This window comes from Neomonachus schauinslandi, chromosome 12 (genome assembly GCF_002201575.2).
Source record: "Neomonachus schauinslandi chromosome 12, ASM220157v2, whole genome shotgun sequence".
NCBI classification, from domain to species: Eukaryota; Metazoa; Chordata; class Mammalia; order Carnivora; family Phocidae; genus Neomonachus; species Neomonachus schauinslandi.
In genome coordinates this window covers 62,782,434-62,798,376 of record NC_058414.1, presented here as the reverse complement: position 1 = coordinate 62,798,376, position 15,943 = coordinate 62,782,434, and the positions used below count along the sequence as shown (strand labels likewise).

The following is a 15,943-nucleotide window of genomic DNA, read 5'->3' as shown; positions in this document are numbered from 1 at the left end:
AATGTACTTAAAGGAAGTTTTAATACTTCCTTACAAAATCTGCCCTCCTCACTCCCATGTACATACTCTTGCTTCAAAGCACACTTTCTATTCTGACTCTCATGCTGTAACAAAGCTAGATTTACTGTGACATTAATGAGTTTAAACTTCAGGGCACTTTCCTTACCTAGGAAAGGTACATGGTCATATGCTTTTGTAAAATCTGCAAAAACCATTTTAATCATGATTGGTAAAGACTGCTGTCTCTTCCACTTGTCTTCCTCTAGTATTGGGCACTGGAGCAATTGTGGACTTGGGGATCTGGCTAAGGGGAACTGAGTTGGGGAGACATTCAACTTGGGCAAATGAGATACAGTTATGTGGCTTTCAGTCAACTTTGAATATGGTTAAATTATTGCTAGCTGTTCTGTTGGAGGGATGGATTCTAGGAACTCCACTACCACCCATTGCTCCTCCTTACTGTCATGAGAGGAAAGGTGCAGAGCAAAAGGCTGCAGTGCTAAATGAGAAATGGCACCAGAAGGGTAAGTCTGGTGGAGATAAATCATGGTTTGAAACATACAGAATCTGAAGTTCTGAACACCAGACATCTAAAAGTGTCACAGACCTGTACCTCTGAAACAAATAATACCTTATATGCTTAAAAAAAAAAAAAAGAAGAAGAAGATAGTAGGAAAGGAAAAATGAAGGGGGGGAATTGGAGGGAGAGATGAACCATGAGAGGCTATGGACTCTGAGAAACAAACTGAGGGTTCTAGAGGGGAGGGGGTGGGGGGATGGGTTAGCCCGGTGATGGGTATCAAGGAGGGCACATACTGCATGGAGCACTGAGTGTTATACGTAAACAATGAATCATGGAACACTACATCAAAATCTAATGATGTAATGTATGGTGATTAACATAACATAATAAAAAAAATGAAAGTGTAACTAGATTCCTGTTTCAGGGACACTGAGTGAAAGTGGAAGTTCTTGCCTGTCAGGCATATTTGATAATTCAGAATCTAGAATTACAGACCCCTCATCCAATAACATTTTTTTGTCATACAGCTCCTATATAAAATCAATACAAATTATTCTGCTATAAACAAGAAAACTATAACAAAAAATTTTCAAATAATTCCAAGATTAATTCATTAAGATGAGATGATAAATTTTAAATAGAATAAATAGATGCCTGAACTGCTTAACAACCTACTTAATGAAGAAGAGTGAATCATATGAAGACAATGGAGAAATATTTAGTATGTGGCTGCTCTGACATAAAATTCTGGTACTGATGAAGGTGAGGACCCCTTCAGTGAGGATGCTGATGACAGACTGGTTAAGGACAGCTCTCAATTCAGTGGCTATTTAAAATTTATCACTGAACAATAAAACCTGAAATGCCCTGAAATCTTACATTGTAGGTATGAAAGAAGCTTGACAAAGGTTTTCCTAAGTATATTAATAATCCTGAAACTTACACATTACTAATAAGTTATAGAACAGAAAAAACTTTTATAAACTATCAATAATTTTTTAGATGTTTTGTCAACAATGCCAAAGGAAAATTAAGTTATCTTTTAATTCACTCTATAGAAAATGAAATTATGAAACTGTTGATAATTGAAGAGGTAAATAAAGAATATGAGGCCAAAAATATGCAGAAGTATTAAAAAGCTATATGAAGCAGTTAAGAGGATAAATATATTATTTTTATGGATTTTGTGATATTTGTGTCAATTGTCAACTTTTTACAAATATGTAACTTGTTCTTATTCTTTTTATTCTAAATAAACATATACCTTAGGATCTAATGTTGTATTAGAATTATTGTTTTCCTTTAAAGGTGCTCCAAAATTGTATATATTTCAGATACTCAAAAAACCTGAATCCTGTGTTCAAATCACTGTCACCTAAGTACTCATGGAAATAAAGGTCATGAAGTATTGAATTTTTAAGAATCATATCTCTCTTTAAAGCCAAATTTAAGTAAATATAGTAGGAGAGTCTTATTAGCCTCTTCTGCATAATCTGCAAAAATAAATTAGGAAAGTAAGATTACAGATTTCTCCATTTCTCTATGACTTGTTGACTTCTTTTAAGAGATTGATTTACTAATACAGCATAAATTTACTAATCAGTAAAAAGAATCCAAGAACAGTCGTGTCCAAGAAGTTTGCAAATCCATCCCAGCTGGAAAGAAAAATTCGACTTCTGAAATAGAGTGAGGGATAGTGTGTTTTAAGAGAGGCAGGGAGTTCAGGACTTTTCAAGAGGGAAACATGACCACCAGCAACAGTGACTAGAAAAATCTTGAGAGGTGCCAACATTGATTTATTCACCCCCACCTGTTACAGAAATGATTTAAGGTGCTTAAAGGACTTGTCAATACAACAAAAGAGAATACAGTGAAAAGTGGAGCAAAATAAATAGAGAAAAAGGAGGAGAATGTAATAAGGAGCCAGAAAATGGGACTAAAAGGCATGACCCACAAAGTCGTCCCCACTGTTCTAAGAGGGCCTCAAATGCAGCTCTTAGTATACAAGTGAGGAGATAAATTTATTCAGACTGAGCCTCGGAGGAAGGGTTGGAGTCTGGGTTGAATATAATTAAAATGAAACAACAGCAAACCTGAAAATGAGGGGTTTTGCAACGTTTTTCCTACATCAGCCAAAACAGAAACCCCCTCTCTGGAGCACAGATGAAGCACTGGGGGATGTGATCACTCTAACAGGCATCTTACTCTGATTAGGTCTTGGCAATTGTGCTGCACTGTAAGTTATACCTTTTAAAGTCCAACTCAACAAAACCCTTAACACATGGGATGTCACATAGCTTCCATGATTCAGCCATAAAAACAGAAAAATAACACCAGCTAATTCAACACTGCATAAACAAAAAGGCTATAAAAAGGACAGCATCTGACACAATCTAAATTGTGTATTGAGCCTTGTGTATTGCTCTTTCAGAAACCTCGCTAATATTTTCATATTTAATTGATATGTTTGCTTTTTGCATCAGAAGATGTTAAGGACATAAAGAAAAAAACTATAATTTTCAATATAATCTTAGGCTCATGTTACGGCTATAGATCATAATAATCATGTTATTTTGATGATACTACGTCTACTCTGGACCTTTCAGCATTCTTGGAGTACAACGTCCAAGCAGTTTCTCTAAAACTCATGCTGTTAATATACCAAAAGCTAAGTAACAAGAGTATATTACTGATTATTATGTATATCACTAGCACTGATATCCTGAGTGATACCTTTCTCTCTTGATACACACAAGGATGGGATCTCTTCTCTTACTACAGGAGCAATACATATTCATTACAGAATACTCTGAAAATACAGATCAGCAAAGGGAAGAAAATTAGAGATAGTAAGGTCCAACCAAGGCTGAAAATCCCATTTGGGCTCTTCCCATCAGCCTGTCCCTCATCAGCTCTCTGACCATTTTGGACACACCCTTCATCTCTGAACAGGAGGCCATGGATAACACCGGTTGGCTCACAAGAAGGACACGGTGCCATGGCAGATGACCACTGTCAATCCTGTATTTATATAATGCTTTTTAAGGAGTTTAAACACTCCTCACACGTATTTTACTTTGATTTTTTTGCCCATCTTCACCTACATTTTTATGTGATAGGGATCACGTGCACTGTGACAGACTACTGACTAGTCAGAGGCAGCTATTAAAAAAAAAGAGAGGTCTCTTTGCTTAGCTACTTTTAATCCAGAGAATAATTTTTTATTAATGTAATTACAACAAAGCCATTCATAACACAATCTAATGTTCCTCAACTTGAGGGAACCCCTGTGGTTCCAGGTATACTTGACCTATGGAAACACCAAGCTAGTCCCTTGTGAGGCTGGGGAACCAAAAAGCTTAAAGAATGGGGGGATTGGGGCACAGACTCCATATCTCTTGCCTCTGTACATATAGATTTAAGTGGGCACAGCACACCCAACATGAGCCCAACTTGTGTTCACATGGGATGGGAACATGTCTGGTCATGTCTGAACGGCTGGCGTGGGAGCGGGCAAGGCTAATTATAAGACTGCTAAAGAATCTTTGGGGAAAGCTAATCATCCTAAAGGAGAGCCCACAGGAGGGCCCAAGCATCAGAGGGGAGCAGGATTTTGAGAACTGTGGGGTCTATTACTTGAGTCATTTTCCCCAGGGTGAAGGAGCTGGGTAAAACCTAGGAGGCATTTCATGTAAAACTCTGTGAGATATGAGAGCAGAAAAGAACACAGCTCTGTGGCTTATAAAATCCATATGACTGAAGCTTGCTGCAGCACAGAACACAACAGCTTGCACAGGACCTCATACTGGCACAGAAAAGAGGCAGGAGAGGGTATCAGACCACCCAGGCTGGACACCAAAGGCAGCAACCACAAAGAAAGGGGCTAATAGATTTGGCTACTTAAATTTTAGAAAACGACCTTAAAAACAAGCCGAGAAACAAAATTAGAAGACAAGTGAAAAACTGAAAACAGTGTCGATATCATACCAGATCAACCAAAGACTAATATGATTTTTCAAAAGGCTATTAAAATTCAGTAAGGAGATTATTACCACCATCACCAACCTCCCCCCAAAATTTAGAACATGAACAGGTAATTCACTAAAGGAGAAATATAAATGGGTATATTTTTTAAATAACCATACTAGAAATTTTAAAAATGTAGCTATCCTGGACTAAAAACCTTCAGGTTTAAAATGTATTTTATTGTAGTCTTACCAATAATTTCTACATTTTGGGTGTGTATATGGGTTTTTGGAATCAGCCTGGATTAAAATCCCAGTCTGCTACACACGAACTATGGGACACTGAGTAAGTTATTTGGCCTCAGTACTCCTACTTGCAAAATAGAGATAACATTATCTACATCTAAGTAATGTTGTAAGGAGTGAATGAAATCGTGCATATACAGTACCTAGCACACAGTAAGAATTTACTAAATATTTGCTGTTTTATTAGTAACTATTCTGATATATTTGGTAATAATGAGACTATCTGGCTAATCAGAAACCTGGATCATCTTACTTCTTAAAGCTTTCTGAGTTACTCTAAGATTTCAAGACCATGTATACACACACATACACGCATACACGAAAGAGATAATGGACAATTGTTATTTTTTTTTTTAAAGATTTTATTTATTATTTGACAGAGAGAGAGAGAGAGCACATGAGAGGGGGGAGGGTCAGAGGGAGAAGCAGACTCCCTGCTGAGCAGGGAGCCTGATGCGGGACTCGATCCAGGGACTCCAGGATCATGACCTGAGCCGAAGGCAGTCGCTTAACCGACTGAGCCACCCAGGCGCCCGACAATTGTTATTAAAGACTGAAATACTAGTGCCAAAATAATGAGAACAGTTAACAATTATTTGGGTCTTGATCTTTAAAAAGTCACTTCAAAGGATAACATAATTCTTGGCTGCTAGTAGAAACACTTTATATATGTTTTTAAATCATATTAAAATCAAGGGTAAAAGACATTACATAAATTTAGGAAATTTTTTTATCAAATGATATTTTTAAATCATGAATCAAATTATTTTATCATTTTAGAACTTATATTTTATATTTGATAATGTTGAAAAAGGCTAATTAGTACCTTCTTTCCTTTTGGCAGCTAGTAAAATGCAAATACAATTATATTTTTTAAAAATATGTGTATGATGTATGTATACAGAATTCTGTACTAGTGATTCAAATAAAAAAAAATTATTTGGTCAAGTAGTTGTGCCAATAGACTTAAGATACTGATAATGAGGGGCGCCTGGGTGGCTCAGTTGGTTAAGCGACTGCCTTTGGCTCAGGTCATGATCCTGGAGTCCCGGGATCGAGTCCCGTATCGGGCTCCCTGCTCAGCGGGGAGTCTGCTTCTCCCTCTGACCCTCCCCCTCTCATGCTCTCTGTCTCCCATTCTCTCTCTCAGATAAATAAATAAAAAATCTTTAAAAAAAAAAAAAGATACTGATAATGATTTCCAGGAAAACATTTACAAATATACATCTTAACATAAAAACTCTCAGTATGACATGTAATTGTAGCAACAAAAGTCATCTTAAATTCCCAAACTGAAGGTAGGAAGCCTTTTGAGTTTACACTGGTAGTCACTCTCTCACAGAATTGAGCAATCATGGAGGACACAAATAAAAGGAAATCAATGGAGGAGGGATTTGAAAGAGAGAGAAATCACTGCACTCGTCTTTGCTTAAAGTAACCATTACAAATCAAACAATATACTTGGGTTTTACATCATAGGAAATAAAGGGAAAGAATTGGGGGGAATAAGTGAAGGAAGAGAAAAACTGATAAGGCAGATGAACATAGAAACACAAGAGAGAAAAAGAGTTAAAGAAAGACAGAAGGACACATACAAACAGGGCATGACTCAAGAAAGAAAAAAAAGAGAGAAAGGAGAACAGAAATTAGCACATGGACATATGCACAGCACAAAAAACAACCACAGGAACCAAACATCCAAAAGAAAAAAAAAAAAAAGGAAGAGAGAGAGAGAGAGACATAACATGGAAACACCTTTTTAAGAAGTAATATACTTGTTTTATAGCCTTTCTTGAATGAAGTTGTTAAAGATGATCAGAAGTGTGGCATTTTTTGCAACTATAGTCATTCGCGGAGCCATGACATCTTTTACTGGTCCCCAGTGGCTGGGTGAAATTAACCTAATGGTTGATTCTGGTCCAAAGGCTAGAAGTTGTCCACTTCCATGCTTGACAATTAAAAATATTACATCTTCTGCTGCATCTCCTAAAAAAGAATGCTAGAAATAATAAATCCTCTGCAGTTTTTTGACATTTCACATATAGAAAAACCACGAACCATATCCCCCTTTATACTGACTGACAGGCATTCCAAAACTGGCACAGACTTATTTTTAATTTATTTAAATCAGTCTTGAAACTGTAATTTTAACTTGAAATTGGCAAAATCTCCTTTATTTCTTGAATATAAAAAACCTTACATTTTAATTCTAATGTGTGAATTCTTTTACAACCTGAATTTTTAAAAGGTGTCACCATGGGGTAATCTAAAGAGGATGTTAATATACTACCTTCCCTAAAAATATTTTAACATTTTTGTTCAATACTAAAAACTTACCTTCTTCCATTTTTTAGAATAGAGTAAATAGATCATATGAAAATTCTGTAGTTTATTTATAAAACAATTATATTTGAGTGTTACCATGGAGTAGCAAAGTTTTCAATTCCTTTCAGTTCTTTTCCTTTGAAGAAAAAATGTAGAGAAACCAACTATAAAACCCTCTAATTATAAATCAAATCCAAGATTTTGTTGGACAATGAGATGCTTTATTAAATTTGATACACTTACTACATAAGAATTCTGTGAAAAAAATGGGGTATCAAATTACTTTGGATCTAGGTCTCTGCATTATAAAGTCTGTCCCCAAAAGATGTCCTCTCACTATATCCGATGGCTATAAGCATACAGATGACCAAAAAGCGGCAATAGCTTTTCCCAGTAAGACAAGTTTCAACTGACCTGCCCATGGTATTACAAGTCCTCCTAGCAAAATAAAAAAATCCCAATCCCCATGTCTATATAGTATCATCTCCAAGCAGGTGAGATGGATGAAGCACCTGGACCAGCCCTACATCTGTGCTTGGCATGAGGTCCACACAGGATCAGCCTTGGGAAGGCCATCTTCCCCTCATCCAGACAACTCTACTTGAACTATTCCGAGACTCCTTGGAGGGGTGAAACTTCTAGAAAAAAGAGAGTGAGAGAGAGAGAAAAAAGGTTTCAATATTGAAAGGAATATACAAATAATCAAATTCAACTGCACCAATGATGAGGGGAAGGATGAGGAAGTTGGAAAACAAGCAGCTTTGTGAAAAGGCTCTCTGGTATGATGAGAACTGGCCAGAGTGTCACTATCCCTGACGTATCATTGGTGAAGGCCACCCATTTTCTTACCAGGCATGGGCGTCTCTACAATGAGGTGTTTGTGGTTGGTAAACAGTTCAGCGGAGTCTTGTTCTATTGATCTTTCCTCTAAGTCTGATTCTGGGATGGTAGTACAGCCACCTAGTTGGAAAAAATACATACAATATTTTAAGCAGTGTGTAGGAAAATCTGCCTCTCCACACAGCAACCACAGCTTAAGAACATACCAATCATAAAGGTAACAAACGATGTGACAACAATCTTCAGGAGCAGACCAAAAAGAATAATTTTAAATGTCTCTCTTCGGTGAAAATACTGGGAATGAGTTATTGCCCCAAAGACATATTATACCGAGATCACTTAGCAATAGCAGCAATGGTGTTGTCTTTATTCTTTTTGAAGTCAGAAAGGACAAAACCTATAGCATATGTGATATCTGTAATATAAGGGTACCCCAGCAGGAATTCTCTCTAATATCAGAGCATCAGAAACTATAAAAACAAAAGCACACTGACCACACAGGAATGAAACCTTTCTTGAGCCAAGAGGAAGGCTGCCTGCATCCCGAGACAGTGACTGTGGTGGTGTATCTCTGCACTTTGATTCTATCCCTGAGTCCAGCACCTCACAGTACAGACACAAACGCTTCATAATTCAACAGCAAAGCCACATGCTGCATTGTGGAAGCTTTCAATTCCCAGTCAGTTCCCACAGTGACTTGAGGATGAGCCAGCACCACTGCACTTTTAAAATACTGGGTATAAGTCATTTGATTTTATTCACCAAAATCTTGTAGGGGAGACTCGTGATAACTTCTTGACTGTATCTGTAACTTGATTTGACTAATTTGCTACCATTTCCTGAAAATGTACTGACATGCTGTATACTATACATATTTTTTTTCCAAAGCCATTTTTCTTGTTAATGTAGTGTGATTTTTTTTTTTTCTTTTCCTTGATGAGGCTTCTCACACACTGAGTCCAAAGTCTCTGTACTCAAGTTTGGCTGTATGCATGAAGGGGTTTATGAGGAAAGACAGGGTATTGCAGCACTGATTTGTAAACCACATCACTCAAATGAAAGGCAAGTGGCAAGATCCCAAGTCTGAAGGAGAATACACCTTACCATTCATCCCTCTGCATCAACTCTGAAAAAAGAAATTGATGCCCAGGAAAACTGGAGAGAAAAGCATCTCCACATTCATAAAATAAGAATTAGAGGTAGCCTCAGAGGTTTCCCAAGAGGATATGTTAGAATTCTCCAACAGTGCAATGAAACTTGCCTGGCTATATCTAAAAACGGCAAGGGCCCCATCCAGAAGGAGGACCAGGCTTAATTATTTTTTTTTAAGATTTTATTTATATATTTGACAGAGAGAGACACAGCAAGAGAGGGAACACAAGCAGGGGGAGTGGGAGAGGGAGAAGCAGGCTCCCCACAGAGCAGGGAGCCCGATGCGGGGCTCGATCCCAGGACCCTGGGACCATGACCTGAGCCGAAGGCAGACACTTAACGACTGAGCCACTCAGGCGCCCCTTATTTTTAATCTGTTTCCAAAGCCTGTGTATCATGGTAACAATAACTATCATTATTGAGTACTTTCTAAATGCTAGAAACCCTGACCATATTATCTCATTTAGTTTCTAGAAACCATGAAATAGATATTATTATTCTCATCTTACAGATAAGACAGATCTAATGAGATGCAGTAACTTGCCAAGGTCACATGGCTCCTAACCGAACTCACACCCAAGCCTGACAACACCTAAAGCGGATGTCATCTGACCACTTACTCTATGGCTCCTCAGTTGCAGCATTAGCCAGAGGTACTGAGGCTGTAGGACTCAGGTGTCAGCAGGTTTTATTCCACCTGGCAATCCACTGAGTGTGATGGCCAGGAGCACTGCTTAGAGTATTGTGAGGCCAAGGCAGGCACTGAGGTGCTGGGACCTTGGCAAAGCCCATGAAATAGCACCCTTCTCCTCCTGGCCCCTCACCCAACTGAGATAAAAACTAGGGTATGTGGGGTGAGGAAGTACTTCTGTAAGACTAATGACAGGGAAGAACAGAAATAAGTGATGTGCTCCTTGCAGAACAGAACCTGATCTCAAGAAAAAAAAAGGACCAAGAATGGCTTGGTTTCTCATTGCACACTCACAAATCAGTTTAAGACATCCTTGAGGCAGAGGGAGGGAGGAAGCAGGGTGAGGCCAGGAATGTTGTACTCCTATAGCTATCTTCACACACAAAGAAACTTCAGGAGTGGGGAAGAAGTATACCCAGCCAACAAATGGGAAGACTGCAGTGATCAGTTAGTGGTGTCTGCCACACATTTGTGGAGAGAGGCAGATCTCCACTGATTAAGTAGAGTCCACCTTTTTTATTCCAGCTGACTCATATTGAGGCAAGACAAAGGATAAAGACTTAAAAGCACTTCCTAGTTCTTTAACCACATGGACATAAAAGGACAAGTCAGTCATTAGAGACTATGAACAACTTATGTAATTTCCTCTTTTCTTCTTGGCACAAAAATTTTTTTCCTTGTCCTTAGTACAAAGAGATAAAAAAAATCTCTCAAATCCCACTGCAGGGCTGACCAGTCATTTGCCCTGGGAATCCCACCCCACCCCCTTTTTCGGATGCCTCCATGCAGCCAGACTGACCAAACACATGCCTAGAGTTTCTGACCTCCCAGTTTGGATCTGGCATCATGACCAATGGAAAATGGAAGAAGGGAAAAAGCTGGGCAGAGAATGCCTCTCCCCAGGTGGACTCTGAATTATTATTTTCCTTTTGCCAACCTCCAGGAAAGTGCTGTGTGCTGGGTCTCTTCATGGCTCTTTGAGAGAAGAACCAAGGATGAACCATTTTATATTATATCACATATTTCCTTGACTCCCTTACCTTTTTCCTCATCCTCCCTTCCCTGAGTTTGTCAAATAAACCATCATTTTAATCCTTGCCTCAGGCTCTGCTTTATTGCAAAAATTATCGACACTGGAAATAGTTCTAAAAAGCAGGCCTTCAACACAGAATTTTGAGGTTAGATTGCCCACCTATGTGTAAGAAATGGGGGCTCCATGAGTGGGAGCAAACATGATGGGCAAAACCCTGTTATGTAATTATGTAAGCTTTCATCCATGGCTAACTGGAATGAAGTGCATGTAGAGGTCAAGACTGGCAGATTGAATAGCTGTGGAGTGGAAATATTTATAATTATAAACATTCCCGAATAGGGCGGCTGCTTCTGATGACCAGATATGTTGGAAAAAAAGAAAACGGCAAGTTTGGTGAAGTTAATAGGCAATGAAAGGCACATCCTTAAAGTCAGAAGGCCACTTTGGCCTTGCTAGTTTAAGTGAGATCATCGGACCCACAGCACTGGGTATCACCAGGGAGCTTGTGAGAAATGCAGAATCTTAGTCCTCACCCCACAGCTACTACATTTGAATCTGCTAAGAAGGATAGATGAGTATATCTGATGAGATTTTTGCTAGGAAAAAAACATTAGTTTGTTAAAAATTTCAGAGTAAACAGTAAATAGAAATAACATATAAAACTTCCAGACTATCAGAGACCCTCTGAAGCCCATCCGTGGAAGTGGAGCCTGGGTTCCATGGATGCCAGATGAAGTACCCTTGGCTTAGAGCCTGTATCATCAAAGGAAAGAAAGGAAGAAAAACCACAGCTGGATGAAATCATCCAAACACACATTGTGTGTGCAACACATAAGAGCCAACAGGCAAAAACAAGTGAGAGCCAGGGACCTCCTGATCTGGAAATCATAGTACTATGGACCTAGTGTGTGCTGGACATTTGGCTATGAATTCTCAATGCATTAGCTTACTCAATCCTCAGACAACCCTATCAGTAAGGGTTTATTGGCCCCACTTTACAATTATAAAATTGATACTAATTTGTGTTTTTTCTTCAGCTTTCCCTCCCCTGTGCCTCTTCCCCCCAAATTTCTCCAGGCCATTTGTGCTTCCATGCCTCAGAAATTTGTACTGGGGCCAAATCAAAAAAAAAAAAAAAAGTAGCCTGAAAATACTCTTTTCTAGCCTTAGTTTTCCATAGCCTGAGCTCACTGAAGATATTAAAGTATCTCTGGGGAAAGATTTTCTCTAGTGGTAATTCAGAGGGGTAAAGAGAGCCAGGTTGGACCACCCCAAGGGAGCAAGGCATCAAGGGATGGAGATGCAGGCACAAGGAGGGCTGGGGATCAGGAGCTCCAACCTCAGCAAGGACTCCCTCATCCACCAAGCCTCTGCTGTGGGCTTAGGCAATGAGGCTGTTGACAGTACTGCACCCTCATTTTCTGAGCCCCACGGAGACAGGAGCTAGGGGATGTGGGGTGGGCAATAATAACTGAGACTGAATTTCCCACCATCTTGCTCATAAAGAAAATTAAAATTTTGACATTTTTTTGCATCCCTGACTTAGCTTTGTAAGACTAACTATCAGGCCTGCTAGAAAGTCTCAATTTATTAAATGTAAACCTAGAGATTACATCATTCGCCAAAGGTCACACAGCAAGTCTGTATGAGCTGCAGCCAGCTCTTCCCATGGCAGCCATGCTTCTCAAAAGGACCAGTTTTTTAAAATTTCTAATCTATCTAAACTAGTATTTTTGTAAAATGTAATAACAATAAAAGGAATTACTAGAAAAATGAAATGAACAATATACCAGCCCTCATCTATTAGTAGTAGACTTAATCTTTATAAAAGTACTCTGTCAATTGCTACAAGTTCCTAAACACTTACTCTCAATTTCAGGTTCACAAAAAGTCTACAGGCAGATGCCAGTCTTCTGGCCACATTTTAACAGCAGTGACACAAGATATGGTCTACCTTAATTAATATGATACATAGAATTAGAGTTTAGAAATAACCATTCAGCAAACTCCTAATTATTTAAAGTTCAGATAGCCAGTAAAGTCAATGTGGCAACAACAGGGGCTTCTCACGACTTACTTATGTGATCTCTGTTCTACTCAAATAGCTGGGGGGCAGCTCCCTCACTGCACAGTATCCAGACCAGCCCCCATCTCCCTGCCAGGGAAGATGTCCAGGTTCCCCAGTGCCTGCTCCCGCCACAACAATGGGGATCCACTTCTACTTCTGTGCTCTTTTATAAGAGGAGATTCATTAAGGGAAACTGCGATCAGGAGTTGGGACTCTGGGTGCATTGGCATAAGAGAACAATGTTGTAAGTGGTAGCTAATCCCTGCAGGTAAAAATTTAAAAACATGAAGCATGTATCATGAATTGTGAATAATCAGCCCAGGAGCATTTGGAACAAGATAGTCTATAAATTGGAGACTACACCAATGATGTTTAGGAGGATGTTTTTGAGGCACTTTACTACACTGCCTATTCCTCTGAATTGTTACCAAATTATGTACAAGCTCATTTGTGTTAACCATACCTAGCTGTAAAAATTTGTTTTTTTGCAAGTTAATAACACATTAATACATACAGAATTCCTCATGTAGCCAGGAAATTACTTAAGTAAAACACCTTACCTAAAATTCTGAATAGGAGTTCACACTATATTTATAAAGATAATGCAACTCAAGGATTTTTTAGGGAGTCCAAACTATCCTCAAACCTGTCTCTGCATTTAAAAGCAAACTATAAAATGGTTGAACTTCCTCCTTAACCATGTGGAACATATTTTCTCAACAAGGGAATTACTCTAAGGAATTTCTACCCACTGTCAGAAAAACAAACAAATAAAAATAACAATAAAAAAGAGCTCAGGTGGGCGGCTGGGTGGCTCAGTCGTTAAGCGTCTGCCTTCGGCTCAGGTCATGGTCCCAGGGTCCCGGGATCAAGTCCCACATTGGGCTCCCTGCTTGGCAGGAAGCCTGCTTCTCCCCCTCCCACTTCCACAGCTCTTGCTGTGTCTCTCTCTGTCAAATAAATAAATAAAATCTTAAAAAAAAAAAAAAAGAGCTCAGGTCCTCTCTCTAGGTTGCTACTGTGGCATTAACTATAAAAGTTATAGAATTCAAAGGTCAAGATAGGAGCCCACCAGAAACAAATGTGACTATCCTCTAGAATACTAGCTAGAGATCAAAATCAGAATGGAAGGTAAACATTGACATGCCGCTAAATATGTAACCAGCTAGCTGGCAAGAGAGAAAAGTAAAGCCCTGATCTGTAGTGTTTGCCCATGTCCATGGTGTAAATACTCCCATCATGGCCAGTTTCAAGCAACCAAAGTGGCATCACCAAATAAGAGCTTGGCAGAGTTGCACGGGGAGCACACAGTTAGCACTTTCACCACACAGACTCTGTAGACACCAACCACCTCCAGAGCATAGAGTAAAATGTAGTAAAATAGTAAAGATTTTTAAAGTATATTATCTTTGTTCCTGATACAATGTATTTGATTATAAATATACATAATTTAGTCTTTAATAATGGCTGAATTTGTCACCTAGCTCACAGAATACCTAAAAATTCAACAACTGGCTCTCATGAGCTAGTGAAAGCCAGTTCCAGCACTGTAGGTAGGCATGGTGTAGGGGGTTTAATGTTATGTTATGAATCCTCGATTCAAACTGTGGCACAGCATTTATGAGCCAACCGATTCTCTGGCGCAAGTTATTTCACTTGAACGAGCTTCAGTTTCCTTATCTATAAAATAGAAACTATGGCATCCCTCCTTCGTAAGAGAGAAACTGATGAGTGTGTGTAAGTGCCTGGGACGCTGAAAAACACAGGAAGTTTTGGCTATTTTCAGGTAAAAGTTAGGAACACTAAAAGAAGAATAAATAGGCCAAGATAAAGGTCCCTTTATAAAGGTGGGAGTCTGAAAGGGCAGGGTTCACATAGGCTGATGCACCTATGGGCCAAAGACACAGCTCTGCAACAAAAAAAGAAAAGTGCCCAGAAACCTTAAACAGTGGCCAACTCTGAAATTGACTGCTCTGTTTTATTTATGCCCTATCTTATACTTTTCCTTCTACTTGATTAGCTGAGTTCTAATATTTGATCCTACCCCCATGTGAATCCTGGTGGCCCCACTTACCTGCCTCACTCTCTACCTTATAACCCAAATAGTCTAAATCAAGGGTTCACCAGATAGTAAACATTTTTTAAATTCTGCAGGCCATCTGATCTCTGGTGCAATCACTCAATTTTCCATTGTAGTGCAAATGCAGCCAAAGACAAAATGTAAATGTGAATGAGCACTGGTTGTGTTCCAATAAAATTTTATTTACTAAAACAGGTAGTAGGCCAGATTTAGCCCATGGACCATAAATAGTTTGCCGATCCCTGGCCTAATCCAAGGCTCACAGAAAGTCACTCTTTTACAGTATCCTAATTCTAAAGGATCCTAGAGGCATTTTAACACTGTTAGATCACCTTATAGTTACTATAATAACTAGAAGGAGGAGGGAGTTGGAGGAAGAAGAGGATGACGAAGAGAGAGGAGAAGGAGGAGGGTGAGGAGGAGGAGAAGTAGTAGTAGAAGTAAAAGAAGTAGTAGTAAGAGTAGTACTAGTTTAAAAGCATATTGTTGGGCACCTGGGTGGCTTAGTCGGTTAAGCGCCTGCCTTCCACTCAGGTCATGATCCCAGGGTCCTGGGATGGAGCCCCACATTGAGCTCCCTGCTCAGTGGGGAGTCTGCTTCTCCCTCTGCCCCTCCCTCCTGCCCCCTGCCCCTGCTTGTGTGCATTCACTCGCTCTCTCTCTCTCCTTCTCTCAAATAAACAAATAAATAAATTGTGAAACACATAAATTGAAAAAAAAAAAGCATATTGTTTACCCTACTGCTACAATATTTTTGGTTTAGGCAGTGATAAACTTTTTTTTTAATAGACTCCTTTTCAAAACCATTTTAGATGTTCAGAAAAATTTAGCAGATTATACAGTGAATTCTTACATATCTTCTGCACAGTTTCTCCTATTGTGGTATCTTGCATTAGTGTGGTACATTTGTTACGATCAATGAACCAGTATTAATACATTATTATTAACCAAAGTCCATAG

General features: G+C 39.0%; 1 protein-coding gene across 6 annotated transcripts in view; it reads right to left on the bottom strand.

The window, feature by feature from the left end:
• Window positions 1-7,318: 7,318 nt before the first annotated feature.
• Window positions 7,319-15,943, bottom strand: part of BBS9 (Bardet-Biedl syndrome 9) — a 475,024-nt gene continuing 466,399 nt past the window's right edge. For 3 of the 6 annotated variants that reach the window (XM_044920167.1, XM_044920168.1, XM_044920169.1), the window contains 2 exons: window positions 7,969-8,079; window positions 7,545-7,757 (listed from right to left, as the gene is read on the bottom strand). In XM_044920167.1, coding sequence (XP_044776102.1) covers window positions 7,726-7,757; window positions 7,969-8,079 — 143 coding nt within the window. In that variant the 3' untranslated portion in view covers window positions 7,545-7,725. Of the gene's footprint in view, window positions 7,758-7,968; window positions 8,080-15,943 lie in introns of all 6 variants that reach the window. The other 3 variants (XM_044920166.1, XM_044920170.1, XM_044920165.1) reach the window with 2 other exon arrangements.